The sequence below is a fragment of the Malaclemys terrapin genome, chromosome 1, assembly GCF_027887155.1.
Source record: "Malaclemys terrapin pileata isolate rMalTer1 chromosome 1, rMalTer1.hap1, whole genome shotgun sequence".
Lineage (NCBI taxonomy): Eukaryota > Metazoa > Chordata > Testudines > Emydidae > Malaclemys > Malaclemys terrapin.
In genome coordinates, this window is record NC_071505.1 from 105,807,187 (window position 1) to 105,820,349 (window position 13,163).

A 13,163-nucleotide genomic window follows, 5' to 3' on the forward strand; every position below is an offset into this window, starting at 1 on the left:
AGTCTTTTGAGTCAATCATGTTTTCGCTCACTTTGTGCAAAGAAAAACACGGCCAAAAACAAGATAATATACAACAGTGGAAACAGACAACTAATCATGTAAATTCACGGGACACTCAGAAAGCTCTCATTCCATCTCCAGCACAGGGACTGAAATTATCCATGATTCAGTCTCATACAGGAGGATTAAAGAAAGGACAATGACGTAATATAACTCAGAATAAAAAGTCTTCAGAAGTGACTTCCGGATACATTTGTTTTAATTTCTTTTGAGGCGTCTTAAGAATTAATATTAGAAAGCATCAGGTAGGGATAATTGTAGGATTTGCAGTGATCTCCAGCTGAGCCATATAAAAATTGATTATAAAATATTATGTAACAGCAAGAAAATCCAAACTTTCTTTTCCAATCACATCAGCTCAGAATCAGTTTTCCTGAAACTCCTGATGTTAGGTCTCACCGCACATTCATGATTGCACTTCAGCTCAAGGACAGCCAGGTTCTGGGAGACTGGAAGTGGAGGAAATCCCCAAAAGCCCCACTTCTACTTGGAATTGGTAGCTTGAACGGGAATTACATCCTTGAAATTTGTGTGGAGATGATCCGGTCAACATCAGTGACTTAGGATTTGTCACTGGGAGGTTTCTTCTTAGCTTCCACATCTCTTTTAATATCTTCCAGTTTCTTTGCAAGGTCAGGAATCTTTAATAAAAAAAAAGTTAGACATCATCAGCTGTTTAGTTGACTAATTAGGGAATGCGAGAAAAACTTTATATAAAATTTAACGCTAACAACAAAGAGCTTGCTCCTACGACCCACTCCACAGGACTACCCTGGACAGATGTGCCCCAGATGGAGTCTCATCCAGATCTTTTTGTATGGAAGGAGAGTTAGAGCTAATTTGGGGTAATCTTTGTTGTTGCTGGGAATGGGAAAGGAGGATGGACATATAAAGGAGTAAATAGGACATTTAGAGGACCAGCCTGCCTACCTCGCTGGAAGAAAATGAACTGCCACAGCGTAGGCCGCAGAAAACACCAACTCAATATTATTAACACATTCTTCTGAAAATACCAACAAAGTGTAATGAGAATTTCTGTGGTCTGAGTAATGTAGGAAGTCAGAGTAAATAAACACATTGGCTCCTTTTAGTCTTAATTAAAACCTAGAAGGAGAGCTGTGCAAAAGGAGGAAAATATTTTTTTGCAGGATGTCAAAAGTATTTATTCTGCTCTATTTTTTTAGCCCTAGACAGGTCTGTCAATTTTTGCACTGAAATCTGCAACCTTTTGAAATAGCACATTTTAAAGAAAAAAATGAAGATTTTGTTCTAAAGATCAAGTTGAATTGCGAAACTCCAGCAGACTCCCCTTAAAAATAGAAGCATTTTAGACTGAAAATGAACCAGTCAAAATTTTTGACTGATAATGGCAAATGCCATGCTGCAAATTCTTTATTTTAGTGGCAATCATGCAAAATTTGTTTTATTTTTCCCTCAAAGCCACAGCGCCTCAAGTTAACGGATTAAATGAGAATCTCAGCATTTGTACGAAGATTCTAGCTCTCGTGGTTGTGGAGAACTGCTTGATGAGACCCAACTGGGACGTAAACCATCAAACACCAAAGGCAAATAAAACATAACCCAAAAGGTATTTTTAGTCATGATTTTTGGGGGCTCGACTCATGACTTGAGTGGTCAGGTTAGCCATATGGGAAATGTCAGAAGTATTTTTGCAGGGGGCGGTAGGGTGGGAGGAAATTGGACCAATTTTGTGAAACTGAAACTAAAACCCCAAAACTACATATATTTATACATATTTAGGGTGACCAGATGTCCTGATTTTATAGGGACAATCCCGGTATTTGAAGCTTTGCCTGATATAGGCACCTATTACCCCACGCCCCCTGTCCCAATTTTTCACACTTGCTGTCTTGTCACCCTATACATATACTTCAGTTTAAGCAAGTATGTAGTCTCACTGATGTCAATAGGGCTACTCACATGCATAAGCATTTGTAGGATTGGGGACAACATGTGAAAGAGCAGAATGTTGAAGCTTTTGAATTTTGTTATGAAAAGTTACACACTGAATTAACCTTACATTCCCTAGCAGCATCTGCAGGGATGATAGTACTTAAAAAAAAAAAAAAATCCTTGTTTAATTTACTCTTGGGCCTATTTCTAAAAGAGCTCCCTGTCTAAAGAAGTTTTATACACATGCCAAACACACTCTTGCAGAGAAAAAACACTAACTTTTAATTTAATCACTCTGTTTGTATAATTGGGGCTTTTATGATTAACCATGTGGAAAATCATCTTAGATACTGTAACAATCAAATACTTGGTTCATGCTGGCAAATTAGTTTTACATCACCAGGGGAGAACTTCCTCTGAATTAAAAGCAGAAGTAGCCCTCTTGTGGTGATACTTCAGTTGTACTGTACAAAAATGAGTATACTTCATGCTTTCATTAATTATATATGCAACATACACTCAGGTGAATTTAGGTCTAAACTATGGTATAGGTTTTGTAAAAACAAGCTTTAACAAAACCTAGCTTAAGAAAATTAATGGGGGGAGAGAGCGCTCAGTGGTTCAAGCATTGGCCTGCTAAACCCAGGGTTGTGAGCTCGATCCTTGAGGGGGCCATTTAGGGATATGGGGCAAAAATCAGTACTTGGTCCTGCTAGTGAAGGAGGGAGCTGGACTCAATGACCTTTTGGGGTCCCTTCCAGTTCTATGAGATAGGGAAATTTAACATATGTAGATATACCTGATTTAAAAACAAACAATAGAAACAGCACACCAGGTAGGGAGTCACCTAAGCCAGCCAATGGGAGATGCTCACAAGGAGTGGGGGCATGTGCTAATCCTGACCCTTCTCAGAGATAAGCACCTAAGACCAGGCTGCAGGGAGGCAATTTCTACTTAGCAATCCAGGAATGGAAACCCACTGCCTGAAGTCAGTTGTCTTAGATGCCTAACCTGTTTCTTGAGGGAATGAGTTGTGCGGAGTAAGGCAGGCACCTAAAATGGTCAGAGGAAGTGTTTGTGGTGGATAAAGAATAATAATAAAAAATGACTGCTTATGTAATTAGCCAGAGTAGAACAGGAGAGATGGAGGTAGCCCCACATCAGAAGATCCCATAAACCAGTGATTAGGGCACTCTCCTGAGAGGTGAGAGACCTCTGTTAAAATCCTTTCCCCCCTTTGGCAGATGGGGAAAACAAACCTGGGTCTCCCACATCCCAACTGAGAGCTCTAATCACTCCTCCTTCAACTGAATTTTGAATGGGACCCAATCTGGTAGGCAGGCTCTGAGCACTGCTACCAGATCTGGCCCCTCAGGTGAGTTAGATGTCCTCTGATTTGTGAATCACTCTGGGGCTTAGGCAAGAGATGAGTCCTAGGTGTACAGGCACCTGTCAGCGAATATGTTCAGAGGCAGAAATGCAAGCTCCTAAGATTTTGCAGTAAAACATTCCTTAGGCACAATGAGAGTTTAGATGTCTACAGAGTTCAGAGGGAGTTTTGTGCATCGTAATGGAGCCAATACTAGGACTTAGGTGCCTAAGTCTGGGGATTAGGAACCTAAATATCTTTGTGGAGCTCACTCTTCAATTCTTTTAATTTTGAGGTAGCATTAGTAGCACAGGTAAGGAATGTTTTAAATAGATGATTTCTAATTGGCTAGTAGGTTTTTAATTTTAAATCTACTAAGTCCTCAAACCTGCACTGATACTACCGAAGTTTGGAGGCTCAGCCCCAAGGCTTCTGCTCCAAATTCTTGGAAGACAAAAATCTCCCCTTAATTCATATTCAGAAAACCTCAATCCAAGGAGATAAGGAAGAGTTCAGGTCTACATAAGATTCCAAGCAGAACTCAATAGGTTGAGCCCTTCCAAACACTCCTGACAATTCCACTTTCATCATCCATAGGAGAGAGAAATACAAGTCGCTATAAAACTTTCATACGTGAACAAATAGAACTGGGTGGCAGCTAGTGTATCCTACAGGACAGGGCACTAAACTAGAAATTAGGAGAGCTGATTCTAATCCTTGCTCTACCACTGACCAGCTGTGTGATCTTGAGCAGGTCTTTTCACTTTTCTGGGCCCCCGTTTTCCCCTGCTTTGTCTGTTTAGACTATAAGCTCCTCTTCGGGAGGGAGACTGTATCTTAATATGTGTTTGTGCAACACTTGCATAATGGGGCCCTGATCTCAGCTGGGACCTCCAAGCATTACTGTAATACAAATAAATTAGGGCCAGTTCTAAGTGTGGGCAAGCTGGTTGCCCACTTCCATGGGGTGACATACCATTGTGCCATGTGGATGTGGTTTTGTTTTTTGCTTTATTCCAATTCTGCTTTATTGCTGGTCATTTTTGCTCTGCTTATTGGCCAGCTTTTTTTTTTCCTCTCCTCTGATTGGCCAGCTTTTTTTGTTTGTTTATTTGTTTGAGCTCAGCTGCTTGGGGAAGGGGCAGTCAAAGTATTTTCCATCCTGGCCAGTAAAACAGGTATGGCCACTCCTGCAAAATACTACTACTACTTTAATAAATAATAATACTTACATCATAATTCTGAGCCAGATACATCCCAACCACATTGCCGAGAGCAAAACCAAGCTTAAGAGGAAAAGAAAGAAAAAAAGACAGATAATAAATGAAAAGGAGTTTAACATTTCCCCCTCACTTGCACAGAATGTATGAACACTTGGCAGTAGAGGAGGTTGAAAAAATGGTGGTGGCAGGGAAATCATGAACGTTTTTTAAATGGTTTCCATTTCACAGGATTCAAAATGGAGATTTTTTCCCAAATCATTTTCTGAAATCTTGTTTTCATTAAGAGAATGCAGGTGGTTTGGGTGGGGAAAAAAATTCTAATTATTTCAAAAAGATTTTGGTAAAAACATTGGTTTAAAACCCAGAAAAATTTGCAACACCCCCCCCCCCCCCGAAAATTTAAAATAATATTTCAGTAAAGTTTTTTCATGCAAAAAGTTTCAACCAGCTCTACTCAGTTGTTTTTTTACTACTCTCCCCGAAGCTTTCTCTTCCTTCAACAATGTACCTATTTATACCCCGACTCCCATAAAAACACCACCACCACCAGAATGAGACTTCTCTTGATCACTGTTCGCTTACAATTCCAAGAAATCTTTGGTGCAGAGATTGGTCCTTTGTTCTGTAAAGTTCCTTGCATACCCATTACCATATAAATCATAGTAAGTCCATTAAATATAATGGCACAGGAAAAAAGTCTTTTTGTTCAATACTTGTACATCTCTTAGCACAAGGAGGGTCCTGCTCTATGACTGAGGCTCACAGGAGCTACCACAATACAAATACTAAGCCTGATAGGTGCGGGGGAGGGAAATGGGGGAGGGATGGGGAAATCACAGGACAAATTAAGTGGGTATAAAATATATGGGCTAAGGAGATTGTAAGGAAACAGTGCATCAGTAGATTCCTGGGCTGGCCTAGTTATGCTACTTTGTACAGAATGTAAATTTAGGTCCCAGGCTTGGGATGAGAGTTGCTGGGTGCTAAAGAAATGGTCACTTCAGTCTATGAGTTTTAAAGGAAGAGTAAGAGGGAAATGGAGTGCATAGCTCCTTTCACTCGCAGGCTGAGGAGAAACTCAGGTCTCAATCACACCGGAGAGAAAAAAAAAAAAAAAAACCCTTTGTTTCCTCAGAAATATACATCCAGATTTTCCAAAGTGCTTAGCATCCAGCAACTCCAAGTAAAACTCAGGCCCTTATTAAATTTCAGATGAAGCTTGCTTGATGTACAAATGCTAGTAAGATTTTTCTATCAATACTGCAAATTTGGCCTCATCTCTGAAAATCTGTGTGCTATTTTTTTTTAATCATCATCAACAGTAATGATTTTGAACTCAAAACCTAGCTAGAAATTGTATTCACTGCACAAAGTAGAACATAACATAACTCACTCTTCCAATAGCAGAAACACAGCACCAGTCACTGGTAAAAAAACCCCCAAAACATGTTCTTGTCAGAAAGCTATGGCCATTAATAGAACTGGTTGCACATTTTCACATGCTGATGCCATCATTAACGAAATGATGGAACTGTAAGAGAAATGGAACATTTATTTATATTATTTGTTTACTCCATTTTTAGAGCTTAGGGCTTCTTGGCTTTTGTATAAAAATGTAGTGTTCTTTTTGTGTGTTTGGTATAAAAGCTGTATTTTATTATCACAAACTTAACTGTAAATTAATGACGTTTTTTGCATGGTATATTATTAATGCATGCTGCACTGAGATAAGCAGGATTTAAGATTCCTTTTAATGCTGAAAGTCAATCCAGCAGAAGGGCCTTTCCTATATCTTGGCAGTGTCCATGAATTCACCCAAAAGGCAAGCAGACTCTCAGCTGAGAATTTCAGGACTCTTTGCAAAGATTGGCTTATATTACTAGTCACTGGCACGAACCTTTCAGTCTATTCCTTATAAAATAGTTTTACTAAGAAAGGTCTCTTGATTTTTTTTCTCCTAGAAAGGACAAAAACACCTTCATTCTCCTGCTCTTAACCTAAAATAATGTCCAAAGCTGGGACCAATACTATACCATGCAATGTCTTATTTTGTATTGCAAATATCTTAACACCTATGTCAAACCCAAGAACATAAACAACTTGTATCCCATTAGTTGAAGTCAGAGCTCCAAACACTCCATGCAAGACCAGTCGAGACTGATGTGCTATTTCATCAGTTATACAGGGTTTAAGAGATGCCACTTCATGAAGAGGGGGAGTCTCACTGTTTAATCTTCATCACTTTTGACAACTAAAAATGCTGCCAATTAAAGGTTACATGCCAATTAAGGACAGTAAGAACTAATGAGGGGCTTCCAACAGTCACCCAACACGCTAAGATACACGTTAAATGTAAAATAAGCAATTACTTAACTCTGAAAAGCAAAAGATATAAAGTTTGTAAGATTATCCCTTTATCTCCCTGCTGCAGCTCCAGCTAGGGTGAAGGAGAGACAAACACCCTTTCCATGCACAGGAAAGGAGAGGAGGGAACCCAGAATTAATATGCCCTTCCTCTTTTCCCTTCACCAGCTTTCAGGCACTAATCAGAAAGTCTTAATTAAAACTGATTTTTAATCAGACATTTGCAACACAAGGACTTCAAGTAGCAGTTGAGTTCAGAAACATTATGACTCCAAAATCTGCTGAGAGTATTAGTCCTATTACCCACTGTTTTCACTGGAACAAACAGATACAAATGAGTCCATTCTGAAGAAATGTGTATGCATTTACAATTTTTTATAAATCTTGTGTTGGACTAGGGGTAGGATATGGAGGCTTATTTTTTAATAAACACCCAAGAGCTAAAGTGATTTAGAAGAGGCTCTCTGCTGGCATTATCAACAGAGACTGGAATTTGAAATAGCCAGCTAACTTAAAAAAAAAACAACATTAAAGAGACCCCAAAGTCCTGATTTTCTAATAAATATGCAATGTATTACTGGGACTTATTGGCACCAAGGCTGAACATACCGGTAGCTAAAAATCCACAATATCTCTAAATTAGGTCAGCAGCACCTATAAGGAGAAATGAGAAATGCTGCTGTGCTTTGTTACTGACATGCACCCTGTTGTTTTCTCTGTGTTATTTACTTTTAATAAGTGCCAGGTATTAAAGGCATTAGCATCAATTAAGGATTTAATTAGAATTGTAAATAAATCATATAGTTGGGCATCTGGCTTTAGCATCTGCCAGAGTTTTCAGACACATGTAGAAAAAGAAAAAAGACTAAAAGTTTAAAGAATGTTCAGCTAGTCAATGAGGCAAACAGCTGCATTAATTAACACATACCTTAGGACTGGGAATGAGGGGGGAAAGTATCATTTGACTGTGGGCAAAGAGTTTAACTCTGACCTCAGGAACAGCTTATCATATTTGCAGAAGGTCAGAGCAGGGCTGGGCTCAGGGAAAAATAAGCCAGAAGCTTTAAATGAACTGCAGCCAATGCAACAGAACAGGCAGTGCATTGTCAAATCAAAGTGGGAGACTTACCAAGATGAAAACTTGAATGGAGAGTGTGGGTGTGTGTGTGTGGGGGGGGGAAACAAAAGACAGAATACAACAACAATACCCATACCAGACCGGAGGGGCAATATGATTAAAATATGCTTAAAACAGCTTTGAGACAGCTGAATTTTTTTGGGACAAAATTTGTATTTTATCACACAATTTAACATATATCACTCTGATACAAAGGTTGGATTTGTTTTACTGTAGCGGTGAGCCAATGAATGCACTGGAGGTGTCAGCCCCATGTGCAACTCTTTTTAAGATGCATTGGCACTATACAAAAGCAGCAGCAGTCCAAAAAGAATATTATTTCACTTGCATGGGCTTTGTCTTATGAAAGTATTGGTAACCTGTGTTTCATTATTAGCATAAAAGCGAGTGCAATATATGAAAAGATATTAAAACTGAGTCTTCCTATAGGGAGCAAAAGTACCTGTTTTTCAAAAAGGACAATGAATTAAAGCAGTGGTTTTCAATGGGAGACCACAGAGTATGTTTAAGATTTCCAAAGGGATCTGCACCTCCATTCGAACATTTTTAAGAGTCCACAATGAAAAAAAAAGATTGAAAACCGCTGAATTAAAGTACACATCAAGCATGCATACATTTTCTTAGAGCAGTGTTTCCCAAACTTGGGACGCCACTTGTGTAGGGAAAGCCCCTGGTGGGCCGGGCCAGTTTGTTTACCTGCCACGTCCGCAGGTCCGGCTGATCGCGGCTCCCACTGGCCGCGGTTCACTGCTCCAGGCCAATGGGAGCTGCAGGAAGTGGCACGGGCCAAGGGACGTACTGGCCGCCACTTCCCGCAGCTCCCATTGGCCTGGAGCAGCGAACCGCAGACAGTGGGAGTCGCGATCGCCCGGACCAGCAGACGTGACAGGAACACAAACCGGCCTGCTCGCCAGAAGCTTTCCCTGCACAAGCGGCGTCCCAAGTTTGGGAAAGACTGTCTTAGAGAAAGCGTTAAAGCATTGGGCGCTTTCACCTGTACAGTCACCTGACTGGCATCCAACAGAATACATCTGGAGTGATTTGAAGAAAAAAAGGGGCTAAGAATAAAGGAAGCTGTATATTGTAGCTATATAGATGGTGAACCAAAAGAGAATGTAACCAAAATTAGTAAGGCAACAGTATATTCAATGTATGATGGGGGTGTAGACAACTTTTTTTTTATTTGAGGGGGCTAGAGTTAAATAATAGCTGTTGAATATTACTTTGAGTCATTTTGTACCTTGTCTAAATTTGTCCACTTTTAATAAAGTGAGATAAATGAGCTTCTGTTCCAAACTCATTCTTTCCTGCTTTTGGGGGGGAAGAAACATGGGGGTGGCTAATTCCCCCAGTTATTTACACACATGGTATGCTACATATTCAGAGTACATTTGCAGGGTCTTAACAGGCCTGGCCTAAAAATTTATATATTTCTTTGGAATGCAAATATTTTAGATGGGACATCAACTGATAAACCATCACTGTCATATTATAGCTACAACTGTAGGAGAAGAATTGAAACCTTTTTCCATTACTTTAATTGAGTTTACTCTTTCACAAGAGGCTTAAATGCAGCTTCTGCTTTGTCTAATCATATCCCTCGACTGCAAAGTCCACAGTTGTGTTACACAGAAGATGTAACTTGTCCAAGGTCACACAGTGAGTCACTCTTAAAACGTAGGGCCCTTTTTGTTTTTATGTTTTACTCTATGAACGCAATACTGGAGGGAGAGGGGGGAAATCCAGGGGTCTGTTTAAAACTCACTTAGCTGGTTCATTTCATTCATGATAGCATTTATGTTATTCCACTAATAAATGGATGGGAAAAGTTTTTATATTCTGTCTAGTGTGTGAACTTAAAGTCCCTCATTACTCTGTGATACACAACGAGCACAGCCTGATCTTGCAAGAGGGAAAACTAGACAAGAGTAAATTTTTTTTAAAAAGTGCCGAAAAGTAGGTCTACACATAAGCCTCTATGCTAATGGGAGGGGTTCTCCTGTTGGTGCAGGTCCCCCACCTCCCCAAGAGGTAGATGGTGGATGGGAGAATTCTCCCATCCACCTAGTGCTATCTATACCGGGGGTTACATCAGTTTAACTGGTCAGGTGTATGGATTTTTCATACCCCTGGCCTACTGAGACACTGGGGATGGCTGAGGCACTGGGGATGGGCAGGGATGGGCCCACCCATTGCTATAGGCCTCCCACCCATAAGGGAAGGAGCCATCGATTCATACCCAAGTGACAGTTATACCAACCTAATTTCCTAGTGTAGACTTAGTTTGATAGATTTTCAATAAGACTTAGGCTATGTCTACACTTAAAATGCTATAGCAGGGCAGTTGCACTCCTGTAGCAGCGTTGATGTAGCACTTCAGTGTGGACACTTACTACAGCAATTGGAGGGGTTCTTCCATCACTGTAGGTAATCTACCTCCCGGGGAGGTGGTAGCTAGGTCAATGGAAGCCCTAGTGCTGTCTACACCAGGGTTAAGTCGGCTTACCTACATATCTCAGGGGTGTGGATTTTTCACACCTTTGAGAAATGTAGTTATGCCAATGTAACTTTCAGGGTAGACTAGCCCTTAGGTTCCAAAGTAGACTGACCTAGTTAAGGGGTTCTCAAACTGGGGGTCAGGACCCCTCAGGGGGGCCACGAGGTTATTACATGGGGGGGGTCGCAAGCTGTCAACCTTCACCGCAAACCCCGCTTTGCCTCCAGCATTTATAATGGTGTTAAATATATAAAAAGTGTTTTTAATTTATAAGGGGGGGTCGCACGCAGAGACTTGCTATGTGAAAGGGGTCACCAGTACAAAAGTTTGAGAGCCACTGACCTACTTGCAGGGCTGTGAAAAATTACACACCCTGTGTAATGTAGGTAGATTGACCTAACCCCTCACTGTATACGCAGATACGTTGATAGAAAAATTATTCCATAGACCTAGCTATGGGAGAGGCAGATTAACACTATATCAATGGACAAATACGAAGCATCCACATTATGGCATTACAGCACTGTAGCTGTGCCTCTGTACTGCAGTTAGACGTGCAGCAAGTCACTTTTGCAAATGGGACTTTCAGGCTAAGTCACTTGTGTATGTTATAAAGTGTTAGCCATATAATTAACTGCTAGATTGTGATATACTATTCAGTGTGAATAAAGGTCTTAGATCTACTGATTTCAAAGGAACTACTTGGGGTGAAAGGGCATCACAATCTGGCCCTAAAATAATAATTCTTTTTGCATGTGTGCATAACTTTTAATGAGGAAAAACCCCTCTTGGTACAGTGAATAATATTTAAGGGATGTCAAGGAATGGAGCTAGGGTCCCTGAAAGTACTGGCATATCCAGCTCTAAGGCAGTCCACCTGACAAGCTGCTGAGAGTCAGATGGATGAATTGGCAGGAAACTAGACAGGCTCAGCTCAGCTTAATGCAGAGTTAAGTACCCTGGGATGTGCAACCAGACAGCTTAGCACCACAGACAAATGAGTGCAGCTGGTGTGGACACAGCAACTTAAGGGTTATACTGCCATTTGGCTACTCTCGCTCTGGAGGCATAACTTGAGTGCAGATAACTTGAATTAACTATCCAGTGGGGGCATATCCAAAATCATAACCCTAAGGCTCAAGTTCTTGAGCAATTCAATCTCCATGGCTTGAAAGCTGGTGCATCATGAAGGGCATATCTAGACTATGGTAAAGGTGTTTTAAAAAAAAAAAACCCACCACACAGTTAACGTTTTAATGAACAACTTTAGAAAATACAATCACCAAAATACAACCACCACCCTAGAGCATGTCAGGGCTAGTTGTATTTTACCACGTTAGCAGGCCCTGGTGTAGCCTCGGCTTCATCTTGCCCAGCTAGCACGTTAACAAAATACAACCGGCACTCAAGTTGCTTAAAACGTGTTAGTTCACCCTTAAGCGCCTTTCATCCTCGTCCAGACGAGCCCTTAAATGGGCAGCAGTTGCAAAACAAGATCCCAGGTTCATCAGTGCCCCAGATCTGGGATCCCTTCAGAAAACCACAGTATCAAGTCGGGAGGGGGCTTCCCAGTCTCTCTCTCTCTCTCACACACGCAGAGGTGCTGAAAGCATGTAACTCGCTCCAGAGCCCAATGTATCCATCGCTGGATGAACAGAGCTGGGAAGGGGGATGGGGGGGGGGGGATGTAGCGTCTGCTTCTCTCTCCAGGGTCAGAGACGCCTTTCTCCTGCGTGGGGGCTGGGCGGGAGAGAAGGGGAGCGGGTCCCCCAGCAGCAATCCCTTCCTCCCTCCCAACGCAAAGCCGGGACAGGCTCCACGTGGAGGGGCTTTGCAGACACTTACCAGAAACTGAAACATGGTGTAACCGGGCTGCCTCTCTCCTCCCAGGGGCGGACGGGGAAGTAACTCACCCCAGCGGCAACTTCTCTTCCGGGTCCCATCCTCCCTGCTGCTGTCTCACTAGTTTAGGGATTTGATGGATGCCTGAGCAATCCTATCCTTTCTGGTCTTGCACGCCCGGCCCTCTTTCCCCTCCCTCTAGCCCCGCCTCTGGAGAGGTGACCCTGGGCTCAGAGTGGGACTCCCCTATGGTGGAGTAGTGAGGATTGCTTTCCGAAAATACACAGTGCAGAAGCCCCTTGTGGTAGATATGGTGTTTCTCCACCGAGCAAACACCTCCACTCCCAAGCACACAGTCTGATATTCCTACTGACTAGACCCATAGTGACATAAACATCCCCAACCCTGCACTGAATAAGGCTGAAAGTTCGGAGTTCTGCAAAATCTAAAACAGAGATTATGCTTTGAAGCGTGTGTGTGTGTGTGTGTAAAACATAGCACCACACACCAATCAATTTATATCTGAAGGTTATGGATGTGAGGAATGCATGTCTCTATGCTAGGGCAAGGTAAATTACAGTCAAAGACTTGTAGGTAATGTCTGTACCTTGAGAATGGAGGTTGTCTGTAACTCTGAAATATTCCTAACACAATGTTATGGTTGTTCTTTAAAAAGTTTACAACTGAACTCTGACTTAAAATGGCTTTGAAACTTTACTATGCAGAAGAAAAATGCTGCTTTTAACTATCTTAATT

General features: G+C 41.4%; 1 protein-coding gene across 1 annotated transcript; it reads right to left on the reverse strand.

Annotated features, from left to right (window-relative positions):
• Positions 1 to 237: 237 nt before the first annotated feature.
• On the reverse strand, positions 238 to 12,516 carry STMP1 (short transmembrane mitochondrial protein 1). Its single transcript, XM_054034232.1, has 3 exons — positions 12,411 to 12,516; positions 4,576 to 4,629; positions 238 to 701 (listed from the first exon to the last, which is right to left on the reverse strand). Exons 1-3 carry the CDS (start codon positions 12,423 to 12,425, stop codon positions 621 to 623), a joined length of 150 nt encoding a protein of 49 aa, XP_053890207.1. The 5' UTR covers positions 12,426 to 12,516; the 3' UTR covers positions 238 to 620.
• Between the last annotated feature and the right edge of the window lie 647 nt (positions 12,517 to 13,163).

Bases quoted from the DNA above. Each gene is read 5' to 3' on its own strand.
- STMP1 (XM_054034232.1), bottom strand. The intron at 702-4,575 runs GTAAGTATTATT...TTTTTATTAAAG, and splicing joins ATCTGGCTCAGAATTATGAT to ATTCCTGACCTTGCAAAGAA.